The sequence below is a fragment of the Coturnix japonica genome, chromosome 6 (assembly GCF_054131305.1).
Source record: "Coturnix japonica strain WE chromosome 6, WE-NBRP24, whole genome shotgun sequence".
Classification (NCBI taxonomy): Eukaryota; Metazoa; Chordata; class Aves; order Galliformes; family Phasianidae; genus Coturnix; species Coturnix japonica.
In genome coordinates, this window is record NC_140668.1 from 28,918,779 (window position 1) to 28,932,302 (window position 13,524).

The following is a 13,524-nucleotide window of genomic DNA, read 5'->3' on the forward strand; positions in this document are numbered from 1 at the left end:
ACAATCCTGCTATTTATTTCCAGAACTTTTTAGTAACTGCAATGTTAGTTGGGAAGCCCCTTGTATTTTACAGTGCCTTCATTCCCGCATATCCTCCACTTCCTCAACAAACAGAACAACTTATTCTTACAATTTACATATTGTTTTGTAACATTTTATCAAGAATTGTTTGAGCTGGAAGGGACTTGTAAAGGCCATCTAACAAACCCCCCCTGTACTGAACAGGGGCAGCTACAGCTCCATCAGCTGCTCAGAGCTCCATCCAGTGTAACCTTGGGTGTCTCCAAGGATGGGGCATCCATGGTAACTCTGGGAACCTTTGTCAGTGCTTCACCACTCTTACTGCAAAAAGCTTCTCCCATGTGTCCAATCTAAATCTCCCCTCTTTTAGTTAGAAACAATTTCCTACCCACTCCCTATCATAGCAGACCTGGCTGCAGTCTACCCCCTTCCTGAACAGCCCCAGCTCTGACCGTATTCTCATAAGGAAAGGTGTCCCATCCCTTGAACCATTTCTGTGGCACTCTTCTGGATGTGCTCCAACAGGCCTATATCTCTCCAGTTCCGAGGACTCCTCATCAAGACACAGAACTACACGTGAGGTCTCACCAGCATAGAGCAGAGGGGCAGGGTTACCTTTCTCAACGTGATGACCACACATCTTTTGATTCAGTGCAGGATAGAGCTGAAGTTTTGAATCTTTATGAGTTTTTGCTTTTTTTGCCAAAAGTGAAATACATTTATTTTTGCTAAAGTGTCAAATCTATCATTCAAAAAAGCAATGATCTAAATTGGGAGTGCCAAATCTCTAATATCACTGGAGAGGGAACAAAGATCTGTAAAGAAAAATGACAGGCACTGATGGAGCATAGATAATACTCAAGTCAGAATGTAGGCTTCACAAGTCTAGATGAGCATCCAGTCTTGGAATGGAATCCTCACATATCACCTACTGGTTTGATTTATAAAGCAGCCATGGTACAGATTCCTCAAAGAGGAAACTAAAGAATAATTATACTCTAATACCTCTCACTTCTGCAGCCTTCTAACACAGCATTCAAATTAATGATTAGTCCTTTGTATGGATTTGAATTATATGGTGTGGGGGAAGATGTTTGGTCTAGGAAGCCAGACTGAAGTAAAACCTTCGTAATACTTCACATCAGTGGCCCCTCTCAGTATCAACTGCTTCAGCTCATCAGTATGTCTCTTCAGTGCCAAATTATTGACGATTGTAAACATAATCATAGGGGAAAAAAATACCATCAAACACTAATAACAACGTACAAGAATTCATACAGTAAGTTAATCTGAAAAAATTAAGAAATGAATCTAGAATGATAATTACTATAATTATTTTAAAATACCAATGCAAGTAAAACCAAATAGGTATGTTTTGATGGTTTGAGTGAGTATGTAAGAAAGGATGAAGGCAAGAAGATATCTTTATTCATAGGATGAAGGTGAAACTGTTAAAATGAAGCCTTGATGAGAATTAAGGGAAAATAAATATTTTTTAAAACCAGAATTATCTTCACACATCTGAATAGCAACTAGTATTTGATATATATATGATCAAAAATATTTAAACTGGACTCACAAACATTAAAATGCACAGAAAAAAAAACCACATTATTTTTGCTTATTCTAAAATGTGTATATTTTAATGACCTTGACAGAGAATGTAACCCTCCAACAATTAATTAGAGAAACATTTACTGTAGAGTTACCACAGAAACTGAAGAACACAAACTATTCACAAGAACGGCAACATATGGAAGTTAATTCACACTCTCTCTTCCATTACAGTATTACTGTTCTCCTAGAACAGTTTTCTTCAGAAGAGAAGACTTAAGTGCAGTTTTAATTACACAGACTGGAAAGCAATGCTAGCATAAGTGATGTTCACTTGTTTTGATGACTCCATAACATTCCGGTTGTGGTTTCGAATCTGATAGTCTCCAACCCTGGAGGTGTTCAAGACCAGGTTGGATGGGGCACTGAGCAGCCTGACCTAACAGGTAGAAAACTATTCATGGCAGGGGAGCTGGAACTGGATGGGCTTTAAAGGTCCCTTCCAACCCAAGCCATTTTATGATAATCTTCTAAAGCATTCCCAGTGTACTACACAACCAAAAGTAATATGGCAGAGACGTTAACTAAGAAGTTATTCACCTGTAAGCAAGGGCTAATGCCCAGGAGCATGCAGCACAGTAAAGATTGTCATGTACTTTTGCCTTCTGGTTTTCTCCATATGTCTTCGTAGGAAACAGACCTGTGGTTGGACTTTGATAAAGCAGCAGTGTAGACTTAACTGGAAAAAAAGGAAAAAGAAATAACAGTGTTAACAATAACGTTTCTTCCAGTTTCTGCATATGAATATATCAAGATCAGATAAGTTACAGCAAGCACAATATAAAAAGTTCAAGAGAGACATACACAAAACCTTTTTTATGCTGGTTAGACAGGCAGATTATAACATTCTATAGAAAAAAAAAAATCTAATAATCTATGACTATTTCTATTAGCAGAATCCACTCTGTACAGAATCTGTCCAACAAAATTCACTCTCTGACTAGCACCACAATAATGAGCTACCATTTTATCACAGTTACATCCAAAAGAATTTGGATGTATTTGGATCTAAATTTGGTCTTACAGCTGGGACTGGATTTCCAGTGTGAATTCTTTGTTTTCAACAAAAAGGATAATTCTGTACTACCAGTTTTGCTCCTTTCAAACTCCAAAAAGAAATTTAGGAAACTATCCCCAGCAGGAATAAAGTAGCCATAATAATTAGCACGTAAATATCAATTCCAATTAATCCCTGGGGTTAGCTGAAGCACTTAAAAATATGAGCAGGTTACCTTTATCTGCTACTCAGAATTTATTTTACTCTTTGGCAAATGCAGATGATAATTTTAAACGCTATTTACAAGTAATGACTTATCAAGCAGTGCATGAAATATATGTATTATACTATCATGGGAAACTAAGGAGAAACTGTAATGACAGAACCCTTTGCTTTTCAGAAAACAGAAATCCTTATTAGAAAATGCAAATATTGCTTTATTATAAAGCTACTTAGTGTTATAATCTCAATTGTAAATACTCTCACAAGTTGCAGAGAAAATTTGTCATGGTAGGAATAATTCTTAATCAATTTTTTACTTACCAATTCTGTAGTAATGGTCTAATTTATCCCACAAACTTTCCCCCTCAGGTTTAGGGAGGTTAATACTTTTAAGTGGCTCATAAATTGAACCTAAAAAAAATAAAAAATAAAACTAAAAATTGGTTTCATAATTTCTGCTATTACTAAACTGCAATATGATTTTTCACGTTAACCATGCAAAGTTCATCTAATTTCAGTTCCAACAAAAAATAAATCATTTCTATAATTTCAGTGAACCTAAGACTCCTATTTACATTCTTTCTTGACTACCTGCCCACATAAACACTGCCTCCAAACAATGCCTCTTACATATTGAAATGGAGCAAATGCTACATAAACATATAGTTTAATTGTTAGAGACAGTACATTAAATGTTAAGAGAAACCTTGGTTTCTTAGATCTCTCTTTTTCAGTGTCCCATACATTGACTACTTCCTTTTCATACCTGAAAGCTTAGTAGAAGGATAAATTTCTTAAAAATCACTGAGATAAACCATTTCCAGTTTCTAAAATTAAGAGAGACACATTCTTCCATAAATCACTGTGGCTTTATTCAGTGTTCTAGATGGCAAGAACTCCCACAGTGTCATTTGTAACAGGAAGAATGACAATTTTCCCTCTCTGGACTACACACTGCCCTTCTGAAAAGCTCAGAGAAAGGAACTGCCTAGGAAGCCCAGGCAGCCAAGCAGCTCTGGCACAATACAGCAGAGTAATCCTACTCAAATTGCCTCTTTTACACTCCCAGCACATATCCAAGTGTTAGACAAAGAGAACGTCCAGATACAGGACTCTCAACCAAACCGAATAAATGTGCAGAATGGTGACAGAGACTTTATTAATTAAATCCTGTGGTGAGGAGACTGGGGAACGTTCCTTGCTTCCCTAGTGCTCATTAGTCTTCATTTTTGCTTTGCAATAGCAACAGTTAAAAAAATTCCTTTTTTTCCACCAAAAAACACCACCTCAACTTGAATAGAGTCCTGTGTGTCTGTTGCTCTGGGTTCTCTGGTAATGTCTAACCACACAGTGGAGCTTCCACTGCCACTTTGCCTTCCCTCACTGGGAGAGATAAGTTGCTAAGAACATGTGCAGATGGGAAAGGGCCTGAGGGGGAGCACATAAGACTCACTTGTTTAGTTGCCTAAAATAAGTTAAAAGACATGAAGTTGTTCTATAATAGGAAAAACAAAACAAAAACAACTTACATCACAGTTCTTGTACCTTCTGTTAAAAAACCAACATTCCGAACCCTTTTATTTTTTTTTCAAAGCAATATTAATTTTTTCTACTTCATTTTGCCTAAGAATTGCTGTGCTTTAAAGATTCATAGCCTATAGTTAACACACTATGTTAACCTGCAGTAACAGTAATTTTACAAGGTGACACAAAGTAGGACAGTCTGCACGGGAAAAACCTTTGGTCAGTCACTTCTTTGCATATAAAGTAGCAAGTTTGAGCAAGGTTTCTTTACTAGATTTTCAAAGGCAAAAAAAAGGATTCTTACTCTCATACTTGCTAACTCTGCAACGCACACGTACGGCACCGCACTCAGTGCATGAAGCAGGTTCAGAATGCCTGTTTCCTGCAGATCACTAAGCCCAGCACTGTGCTGTTTGAGTATTCACAAGTACACGAACACACAATGCTGAAAAAACACTGCTCTAATTTACCAGACAATCTGTGACCATCTGTGGCCAACAGAACAAAAAGTTATCATGAACAAAAAGTACATGCTTTGCCTCTATTTCAGTGAATGAAGACTTGAACTTTGGGCAGAAATACTGAACAGAACAAGATGCGTGTAAATGTTAAAGCATCAGCACCCACAAACTATTTTCTTACACACGTTTCAAACATTACCAGAAGAAATAAATGAAACAATCAGAACTGACTGTTGATGACACAAAGAGATAAAAGATGAAGTGTATCAAAGATCAAGAAAACAGGCAAAAGTGTTTATTATTCTTACTTTATTGTTCATAAAGTACGCATACGAGAAATTGTTAAAGGAACACCAAAAACTGAGTTCTTCCATTCACTCTTCTTAAATGCCTACCATAGAATTATAGAATCATTAAAGTTGGGAAAGACCACTAAGATGACGTGGTTCGACCATCAACCCATCAGCACCAGGCCTACTAACCACGTCCCTCAGTGCTACTTCTACTCTTTTCTTGAAAACCTCCAGAGGAACACAGACCATCTTCTGTCTGCAAGTTCACAGCATTGTGGTAAATTACGTCTCATTAGTACCATAATCAAATCCAAAGCAACAAACAAGCGGAACCAACAAGAAGCGAGGTGCCCCTGGTGGTTTAATACTGAGACCAGCACCCATGGGGAGCTATTAGCAAGTATTCTTAGGACAGTTCAAAAAAGAAGCCTGTCTTACTCTTTTCCAGAAATCTATTTGATAGTTTACTTCAGCAAGACACGAACACACTACATAAAGCTATTTTAAATTACGTATTTAACCTAGGTTTTAAAACTGGAAGAAAACATGACAGCGAGACTTGAAGACTCTATAGTACTGAAACCAAATGACATGCAATACAGTTCTCAGCACGTAGACTGAAGGAATGACACATACAATTGAGTTATCAGTTTGCATGTCAGCATTCAGAGCAAACAAATCTTAACTAGCAATGGAAATATTCAAGAGCTTTTTTTTTTTTTTTTAATAATGAAAAAATTAAAACTCTACATTTCTTGGTGTTGAGAGGGGAAATGCCATGGGAAGGGCAGGGCAGTTCAAGTGGCAAAGGACAGCTGAAATCCTCTTATGTGGTAACTCTCACTTATACTTGTACTGCTGATGTGTTTCAGCTCAGAGTAAACAAGTGTCCTCCAGAGGGTTTTCCCAGATTGGCACCTTCACACACAGTGACACTTTTGTTCCTGTCAAACGCTTCTCAAAATATATTAAGGCAAAAAATTGCAATAGCCTCAGTAGTTTCACATACATGAGCTTATACCTGAAGAGAAGCTGTGCCCTGGGGGCATAAATAAAAATAAATAAAAAATAAACCCTGTGGGGCTTTATTTTGCTACCACTTTGAAAAGTCAATCTTTAGAACCAGGACTGACTTGTAGGAAATTGTACTCCTTTCCTCTGAACAAGTCCTGTTGCTTTTCTTGTAAGAAATTAAACCTTAACACCATTATTAGCACGTTTTTCACATAACACCATCTTAAAAATTCAGTTCGGAGATTGTTATCCTTGCAAGAATACACACACAAAAGAAAGCCAAACCAAACCCAAGGAGGAGGAGCCGTACAGTAGATTTCCATTTCCAGAGATTAAAGTTACACATTTCGAAAAAGCTGCAAACACAAAACACTGCACGAAACACAAAGCGATTATTTTTGGTTGGATTCAACAGCCACAAACAAAAACACAGAACTGCACACTTACCAAACTGTATAAGAGCATGCGCAGGTGAGGTTCTGTCATCATCCCAACTGGCCATTTCAAAGTGGTGCAGCTAATCACAAACGTCTCAGGCTAAGCTACAGCAATTTTCAACACTGTTTAGTAAATGTTAAAGGCAATCAGCATTAAATTAAGTGAAAGCAATGTTAGTGGAGTTGTTAAAATGACAGACTGTACAGAGCACAAAGGGTGGCACCATTTTGTCAGATTTTGTGTTTTCCCTCTTCCACTGTACAAATCAGTTCTATTTTTCCTTCAATAAAACTTAACTAAGAAAGAATGGCACAGGCTATGCAAACTCCATCTTTTAGATATGGATTTTTTATTCAATGCAAAAACTGCTACTAAAAATGTATACATGCTGTATAAGATCTCTTTTAAATACCTCAGGGTTGCATACAAATACTTAATTAATACACATATAAGTGTAAAGTGAAAGTAAGTAGAGCTAGAATTCTGCTTATGCATAGTGCTGCCTTCATCTGTTAGCAAATTTACATTGGGATGCTCCTTTCAGTCGTAATTCCTTATGGTACTGAGTGTCTGTAACCTGAAGTAGAACTGCCACTTGGAAGGTGCAATAAGCAAATGTTACTTGTAGCCAAGATGACAAGTTGTTCCAAATCTTTAAAGCAGCTTATGATCTTTAAAGGAGCTAAAATTTCAGAGGTTGCAGGTTGGACAGCTTGCTGAACATCGTTATGATCTGCTCCTGTTAATTATCAGTAGCAACAAATGAAACAGAAATTTATTACTTAGGAAAGAAAAAAATTCTCAGTAAAACTTGTTTTTACTGGCCAAAATGTAATTCAGTTTTTAACATACATAAGCATTACATCCTAGAGGACTGGGTCTTAAATGATACCTTGTTCCCAACTGTGAAGCATGAAGCACTCATGCACTTAACGCACATGAGCCTACACAGACAGATAGGTTCCATACTTATCTTACTCCAAGCACCACATTAAAAATAGAAGCAGTGCTGTTTGTAAACTGGGACTCAGCACAGATTTCACTCAAGTCAGAGCAGGCTGAGGGCACTGTAGCCACTTCCCATGACAGTAACGACCTCAGTCCTTCAGACTGCCAGAAATCAGGTGTGAGAGCTTTTAGATCACATACATTTCTAAATAGTTATAAAAAATGTAGGAGTAAGTTTGAGGAACAAAAACAGAACTTTCATTTTTAGGTTAAAATATTACCGGAAATAGCAGATATTAATCTTAATTTCAGAATCAACTCATTTATCAGAAAGACATTTCAACTAAAATCAGGTTGATTTCTTCAGTAAATAAATTTATTCTGATTCTACATGACAAAACCTCTGAACGTGAAAAGAAGCAACTGAACTCCAACAGCAGCATATCACTGTCACAGAAGAGACTTTCATACACATCCAATAATAAAAGTGCAAGGCAGCAGCAAAGAAAAAGTCAAGCATTTAAAGTCAGCCAAATGCCTACAGCTGCAGAGCCCATCGTGCATGGGAAGCCCTCAGCCAGCACACAGCCCTGTGACCCTGGGCTCACATACTCAATCACACAGGACCCAGGCTTTATGTTGTGCTCTATGGCTACGTTCACAGATCAGTTTGCAGACAGCAGCACTGTGTAATCTGTATTGTCTATCAAGTAATGATTCTTCCAATGGGCATCCTTCTAATAACAGTAGCTAGAAGATCAGTACTATGCATAGGTAGAATTTATCAATTCCCATCAATGCCAGCATTCTGTAATTGATCCCTTTGCTGTGGGCTCTCCTGCAGGCCCACCTTCTTCCCCCACTGTGTGACCCTCATTACCACAACACCAACAAAAATAACGTTTGAGTTCTGCAACACACACACACACACACACACACAGACACACACACACAGACACACACACACAGACACACACACACAGACACACACACACACACACACACAGACACACACACACACACACACAGACACACACACACAGACACACACACACACACACACACTGAGGCGGCCCTACACCCGAGCTTTGATCCCGTGTGAGGGATCGGGGCCGTGTGGGCTCCTGAGGCGCGGGGCCGCCGTGCACGCGCCGGCAACAGGTGCCCGGCGGGAGGGAGCGGCTCGGGGCTGTGACACTGAGTGACACGAGAAGCTGCGGGACAGGAACGGCCGAGGGGAGAAGCCGGCCGAGAGGTGAAGGAGAGGAAGGAGGGGGGCGGTTAGTGCGGGGAAGAGGCGCCGGCGAGGAGGAGGAGGCGCGGAGCCATCCTGGGACAAAGCCGAGCGGTCAGACCTGAACGCTTGGTGCGAGCCCGCAGCTCCATCATCTTCCAGCTGACATCGGCCATATGGGCCGCCGCCGCCGCGGCCACCGCCGCCATCCCGACGAGCCGCCTCCGCTCCCTCCGCTCCCCTCACACCGGGACCTGCCGTCCCCTCAGCGCCGCGGGCGGCGATCTCCGCGCGGTTACCAGCGCCGGCCGTAAGTCCCCGCGCGGCCCGTCACGGCGCTGTCGCAAAGCCGCAAAGCTGCCGGGTCAGCGACGCCGGGCACGCCCCGCGCTGCCGTAAGTGAGGCGGGCGGGGCGGCGGGAGCCGGAGCGGCGCGGCATGGCGGGGAGCCGCCTCACGCCGGGGCTGGCGCTGCTGGCGCTACTCGCCCTGTTGGAGCGCGGAGCCGCGTTACAGAACGTCACGGCGCAGCTGTTCGGCGCCGAGGCCTACGGCACGCCGGCCGCATTCGGGGACTTCAACTCGGACAAGCAGACAGATCTGTTCGTGCTGCGCGGCGGTGAGTGCGGGGACACACTGCGGGGCTGCGGCTGGAGGCTGCTGTCAGTGCTCGTGTTGTCAGCGGGTCCTGCTGGAGGAGAGCGGCGATAGGGAGTGTTTGTCCTGGGTAACGACGGCGGTTGTGTCACTTCCGAGGTGTTTCCGGTGTGGTAAATAGTATTTGCATGGCTGCGGTTAGAAGTTGGCCTTAAAAGTGAGGTAAAGCCCTCGTCCAATGGAGGGTATGGTCATAATGTGAGATGTACAGGCTGTTTTCTGTCGTGGTCTGGTGCAGAATGTTTAACACTTGTACAGAGGATGGTTCTGTGTCGGCCTATTCGGAGTGTTGTTGTGGTGCTGGGCCGGGTGAAGACCCACATAGAAGCATCTCCTTCGGCTCCGTGCTCAGCTGAGGGCAGGGCCCAAGCTCACAGCACAGCTGTGCTCAGTGCTGCCTGGGGTGCTGGCCACGTTACCTGGAAACACCGTGTCATATGGGGTGCTATTTGTTTAACCTGCCACCTTCCACTTCTGTTTGATGCCTCTTCCGATGTAGGGCAATGTAGAGTTGTTCTCCTGGTGCGTTTCAGTGGAGAATTTGGAAACTTCACTGGTGTCCTCACCAGAGTTTCTAATAGTGGATTTCAGAGCTGCTTAATTGTTGCTTTTCTCCTTTTCTTCACTTTCCTGCGTACTCTTTCCCCTTTATTCTGTATTCTTTGAGGACAAGAACTGCAGTCAACACCAAGGATGTGTGTGCCACAGGTTGGTGTAGAGGTATTGTGATTATCACAGATTCACCAAGGTTGGAAAAGACCTACAAGATCATACAGTCCAAATTATAGTTGTCTCCTCCTCTGATAACTCCCAGTATTCTATTTGTTTTCACTACTGATGAGCACTGAGCCAAGCTTTACATAAATCTGTTCTCAGTGGCTGTAAAATCTCATTTAGCAAAGTGTGATTAACTTGGAACCCAATGTGTGTAAAGATGCATCTGCTTCAGCACCGTTATTTTACCACCTAGATGATAAAAGTCCATGATGTGGGTATGGGAACTGTTAAGTCATGGTCTGAACCAGTGACTGAGCACCTGGCGAAGGGGCATGGCCAGCCCTGGGAGCACAGGTAGAAGCACCTTGTGGTCCACCCCTCCCTAACCTCATTTAAGAGCTGGCAGTCACATGGGAAGCTTCTCTCCTTAGAGATAATCTCCTTCGGAGCGTATAGTGGGCTCTGGTCCTTGGAAAGGTGTGAGCAATTTCTTCTTTATTGTTGGATTGTGACCTCTGTCTTTTTTGGGTGATCCAAATGCTGGTTTAAAGCAGCTATAGCTGCTATCACCTATTTTTACAGCATGAAATTAACATTACAAGTTTTAGCAGTTGACCTACGTCTTCATTATCAGAAGCTCAAGCAGCCAGCAGGCTTCTTCCTCTCAAGTGCCAGCCTCGTTCATCTGTGAACGTACAGTGCAACCCTGGCTGTATTAGCTTGCCAGATGGGACTGCACTGGTTGCTTCTATCTGCTTGGAAAGGGTTTGTTTTCATTTACTCATTTGTTGGCATCTTCTCCTTTGCAAACACATTTATGGCAGCTATCTTTTCTTTTCATACCTAGGAAATTTCTATTCTTCGCTTTCACGGTTTTGATCTTTGCCACTGAATTATGCCCTTGACATGTGCTCTAGTAGTTCCAGTTTAGCTCTGTAGGATTCTTTTCATGTAGGTATTCTAGTTCTTACATGCTGGGATGCTACAGGTGAGTTCTGAGATTTCAGAACACAAATATAATAAAAGGTGAGTAACAACATTATGTTTTTTTCTTTTAACTCTGAGCTGTGGTTTTACTTGTAAAAGTACAAGGACTGCTCAGAAAGTAGAATCTCCTGTTTTATTATGTCAGCTCACAATGTTGGAGGTGGATGTTGTTGGTATGGCAGTAGATTGTTGTGTCAGAGACAATATTACAAGAATTTGTTCAAGTTGACTTTTAAGCTGTAAACCTTTGTATAAAATTGATGCATAATGTTTTTCCATACATAGTATTTGCTAATTCGGTATATTCAGTATATTCAAACAGTATGGTAACAGTAGCGAGGAGAAAGGGTCAATGCCAAGCCCAAGAGAACATTCTTGATATTAGCATTCCTCTGATGCTAGTAGACCATGTTAATGATACAATTATGTTTATAGTATTATACTGAAGAAACATTTCTTTTGCTTCCTTTCTAATGAGGAAGAAGTGGTTGTATTTTTGATCCTCAGAAGAATTACCATTTATAGAGTAACTTCTTAAGCGTTGTTTTATATTTATGATCCTCATCTATGAGGTTTATATGTTGCCTTATTTGCTTCACAGGAAATGAACTGATTATCTTTTTGGCAGACCAAAAGGAGCCTTACTTCAAGCCCCGTGTTAAGTTACCAATGAAGTAAGTATTGATATTGAATGGTGAAATAATGTTAGTAGTCTTTTTTTTCTTTTTTTCTTTTTTTTTTTGACCAGGGGGAAGGTGGGAAGTGCATCTTTACAGTCAGGACTAGAACTGTCTGTTGACTTTATCTTTTTGCCTTTGTGGTTTGCCTTGTGCTTAGGTGAGTTCTTTGATCAAGAGGTCTTTTGAGTAATTTCTGGTACTCTTTTGTTTTCCTTCTTTAATTTCGTGGTTCATGTGGTATAATATCTGGAGACGAGTTTTGTCATGCACATAAGTAGTAGGTGTGACTTCCCTCCCCCTTATTCAGTTTGTGTGCTTTGGTTTTTCTTTATACTCATATTTGGTTTTTATGTACACATTAGTCCCATTATTTGCACCTGAGGCCCTTTTGTTTTTAATTTTAGATCTCTAGGTGTTACCATAACCAGTGTAGTTCCGGGAGACTACGATGGTGACTCACAAATGGATGTGCTCCTGACTACCCGGACACAAAATCATGGCAAAGATGAACTTTCAGTGTTTATTTTCTGGGGACACAACCAAACATTAGGTGAGTTGCTGTGGCTGCTTATTAACTAGATTTTTGGATTTCTTAATAATTCCAAGTGTTTTCAGTAAGTTGTGCCACAGTACATTTATGCTTAAAATAATGATTAGCAGCTGTGCAACTTCATAGCCATGTAGTATTTTGTTACTAAGAAGTATTTAGTAATTAATGTAGAAAACAAAGCTAAAATTCTTGCTTTTATATCATGTAACAGGCATAACCAAACAGTATTACAGAGTGTAGTAACGGACCATCTAAAAGGTGACTTGTTGCAGCTTCCTCATTACACCTGTAAGGATAATCACAAGGATTATCCCAGAAGACTACCATATTTGATTATAGAATGTGCTAAGAATTTAAATGTACAGTTGAGAGCTTACATTTTCAAAATGTCACACCTAAACTGACCCACATTAATATAACTCTCATATTGCTGTTTAAATCAAATTCTTTAAAGACAAAGTCACTCTGAAATAGGTTTTGGGGAAGAAGTTATCGAGTCTCCGCCACTGGAAGTTCTCAAGAACCTTGGACAATCATCTTTCAGCTGAATTCTGGGCATCTAGCAGTGTTCTGACTGTATCTGAGGGTAGAGTCATAGACTATGTTGGAACCACTTGAAGTCTCTTTATTTTCTGCTGAGTTTGCTAGAAAAGCTTTTTGGGAAGAGTTTACACTTTGAAGAACTGTAAAGCTGCAGAAGATCATCTTAAGTGTACAAAACCTATTGAAAAATAATAATGTGAGCAACTATATTATGAAATAGTTATAGATGAGGCAAAAGTTGGGTTGTGTTAGAGGCCAATGGCTCTGGCTTTATTCAGAGAAGAAATGAGCAGCCTAGGAGACTGCAATGGATTGAGTGTTGAGAGAAGAATGTTGTTGTAGCATTAGGAGGAACGTGAAGGATTTAGATGAACTAATGCTGCCTTCCTTATGAATAAACAAACTATGGGAGAGACACAATTGGAGCTTAGAAATGAGGCAGAGGTTGGTATGCAATGAGGCTACAGGAAAGGTATGTGGTGATTACCAGGATGATGGAAGTATGACAAATCAAGAGTAGGAGACAAATCAAGACCCAGTGGAGACTGGAGTTAAGACAAGAAGTACAGGGAGACAGGGGTACTGGAATCCTGGGATTAGAAGAGAGAGTAAAGTGTGAGAGAT

General features: G+C 40.7%; 2 protein-coding genes across 9 annotated transcripts in view; one reads left to right on the plus strand and one right to left on the minus strand.

The window, feature by feature from the left end:
* The window catches only part of PHKB (phosphorylase kinase regulatory subunit beta), a 57,965-nt gene extending 48,887 nt beyond the window's left edge, over positions 1-9,078 (minus strand). For 3 of the 6 annotated variants that reach the window (XR_014947496.1, XM_015873921.3, XM_015873920.3), the window contains exons 1-3: positions 8,888-9,078; positions 3,176-3,265; positions 2,176-2,314 (exon numbers count right to left, since the gene is read on the minus strand). Coding sequence is in view for 5 of the 6 variants with exons in the window: in XM_015873921.3 (XP_015729407.2) it covers positions 2,176-2,314; positions 3,176-3,265; positions 8,888-8,975 (317 nt within the window). In the remaining variant the exon portion in view is untranslated. Of the gene's footprint in view, positions 1-2,175; positions 2,315-3,175; positions 3,266-6,593; positions 6,707-8,887 lie in introns of all 6 variants that reach the window. The other 3 variants (XM_015873923.3, XM_085551038.1, XM_085551037.1) reach the window with 2 other exon arrangements.
* Positions 9,079-9,167: 89 nt separating this feature from the next.
* ITFG1 (integrin alpha FG-GAP repeat containing 1) overlaps positions 9,168-13,524 on the plus strand; it is a 60,692-nt gene continuing 56,335 nt past the window's right edge. For all 3 annotated transcript variants that reach the window (XR_001557701.3, XM_085551045.1, XM_015873924.3), the window contains exons 1-3: positions 9,168-9,385; positions 11,729-11,801; positions 12,212-12,357. Coding sequence is in view for 1 of the 3 variants with exons in the window: in XM_015873924.3 (XP_015729410.2) it covers positions 9,205-9,385; positions 11,729-11,801; positions 12,212-12,357 (400 nt within the window). In the remaining 2 variants the exon portion in view is untranslated. The remainder of the gene's footprint in view (positions 9,386-11,728; positions 11,802-12,211; positions 12,358-13,524) is intronic.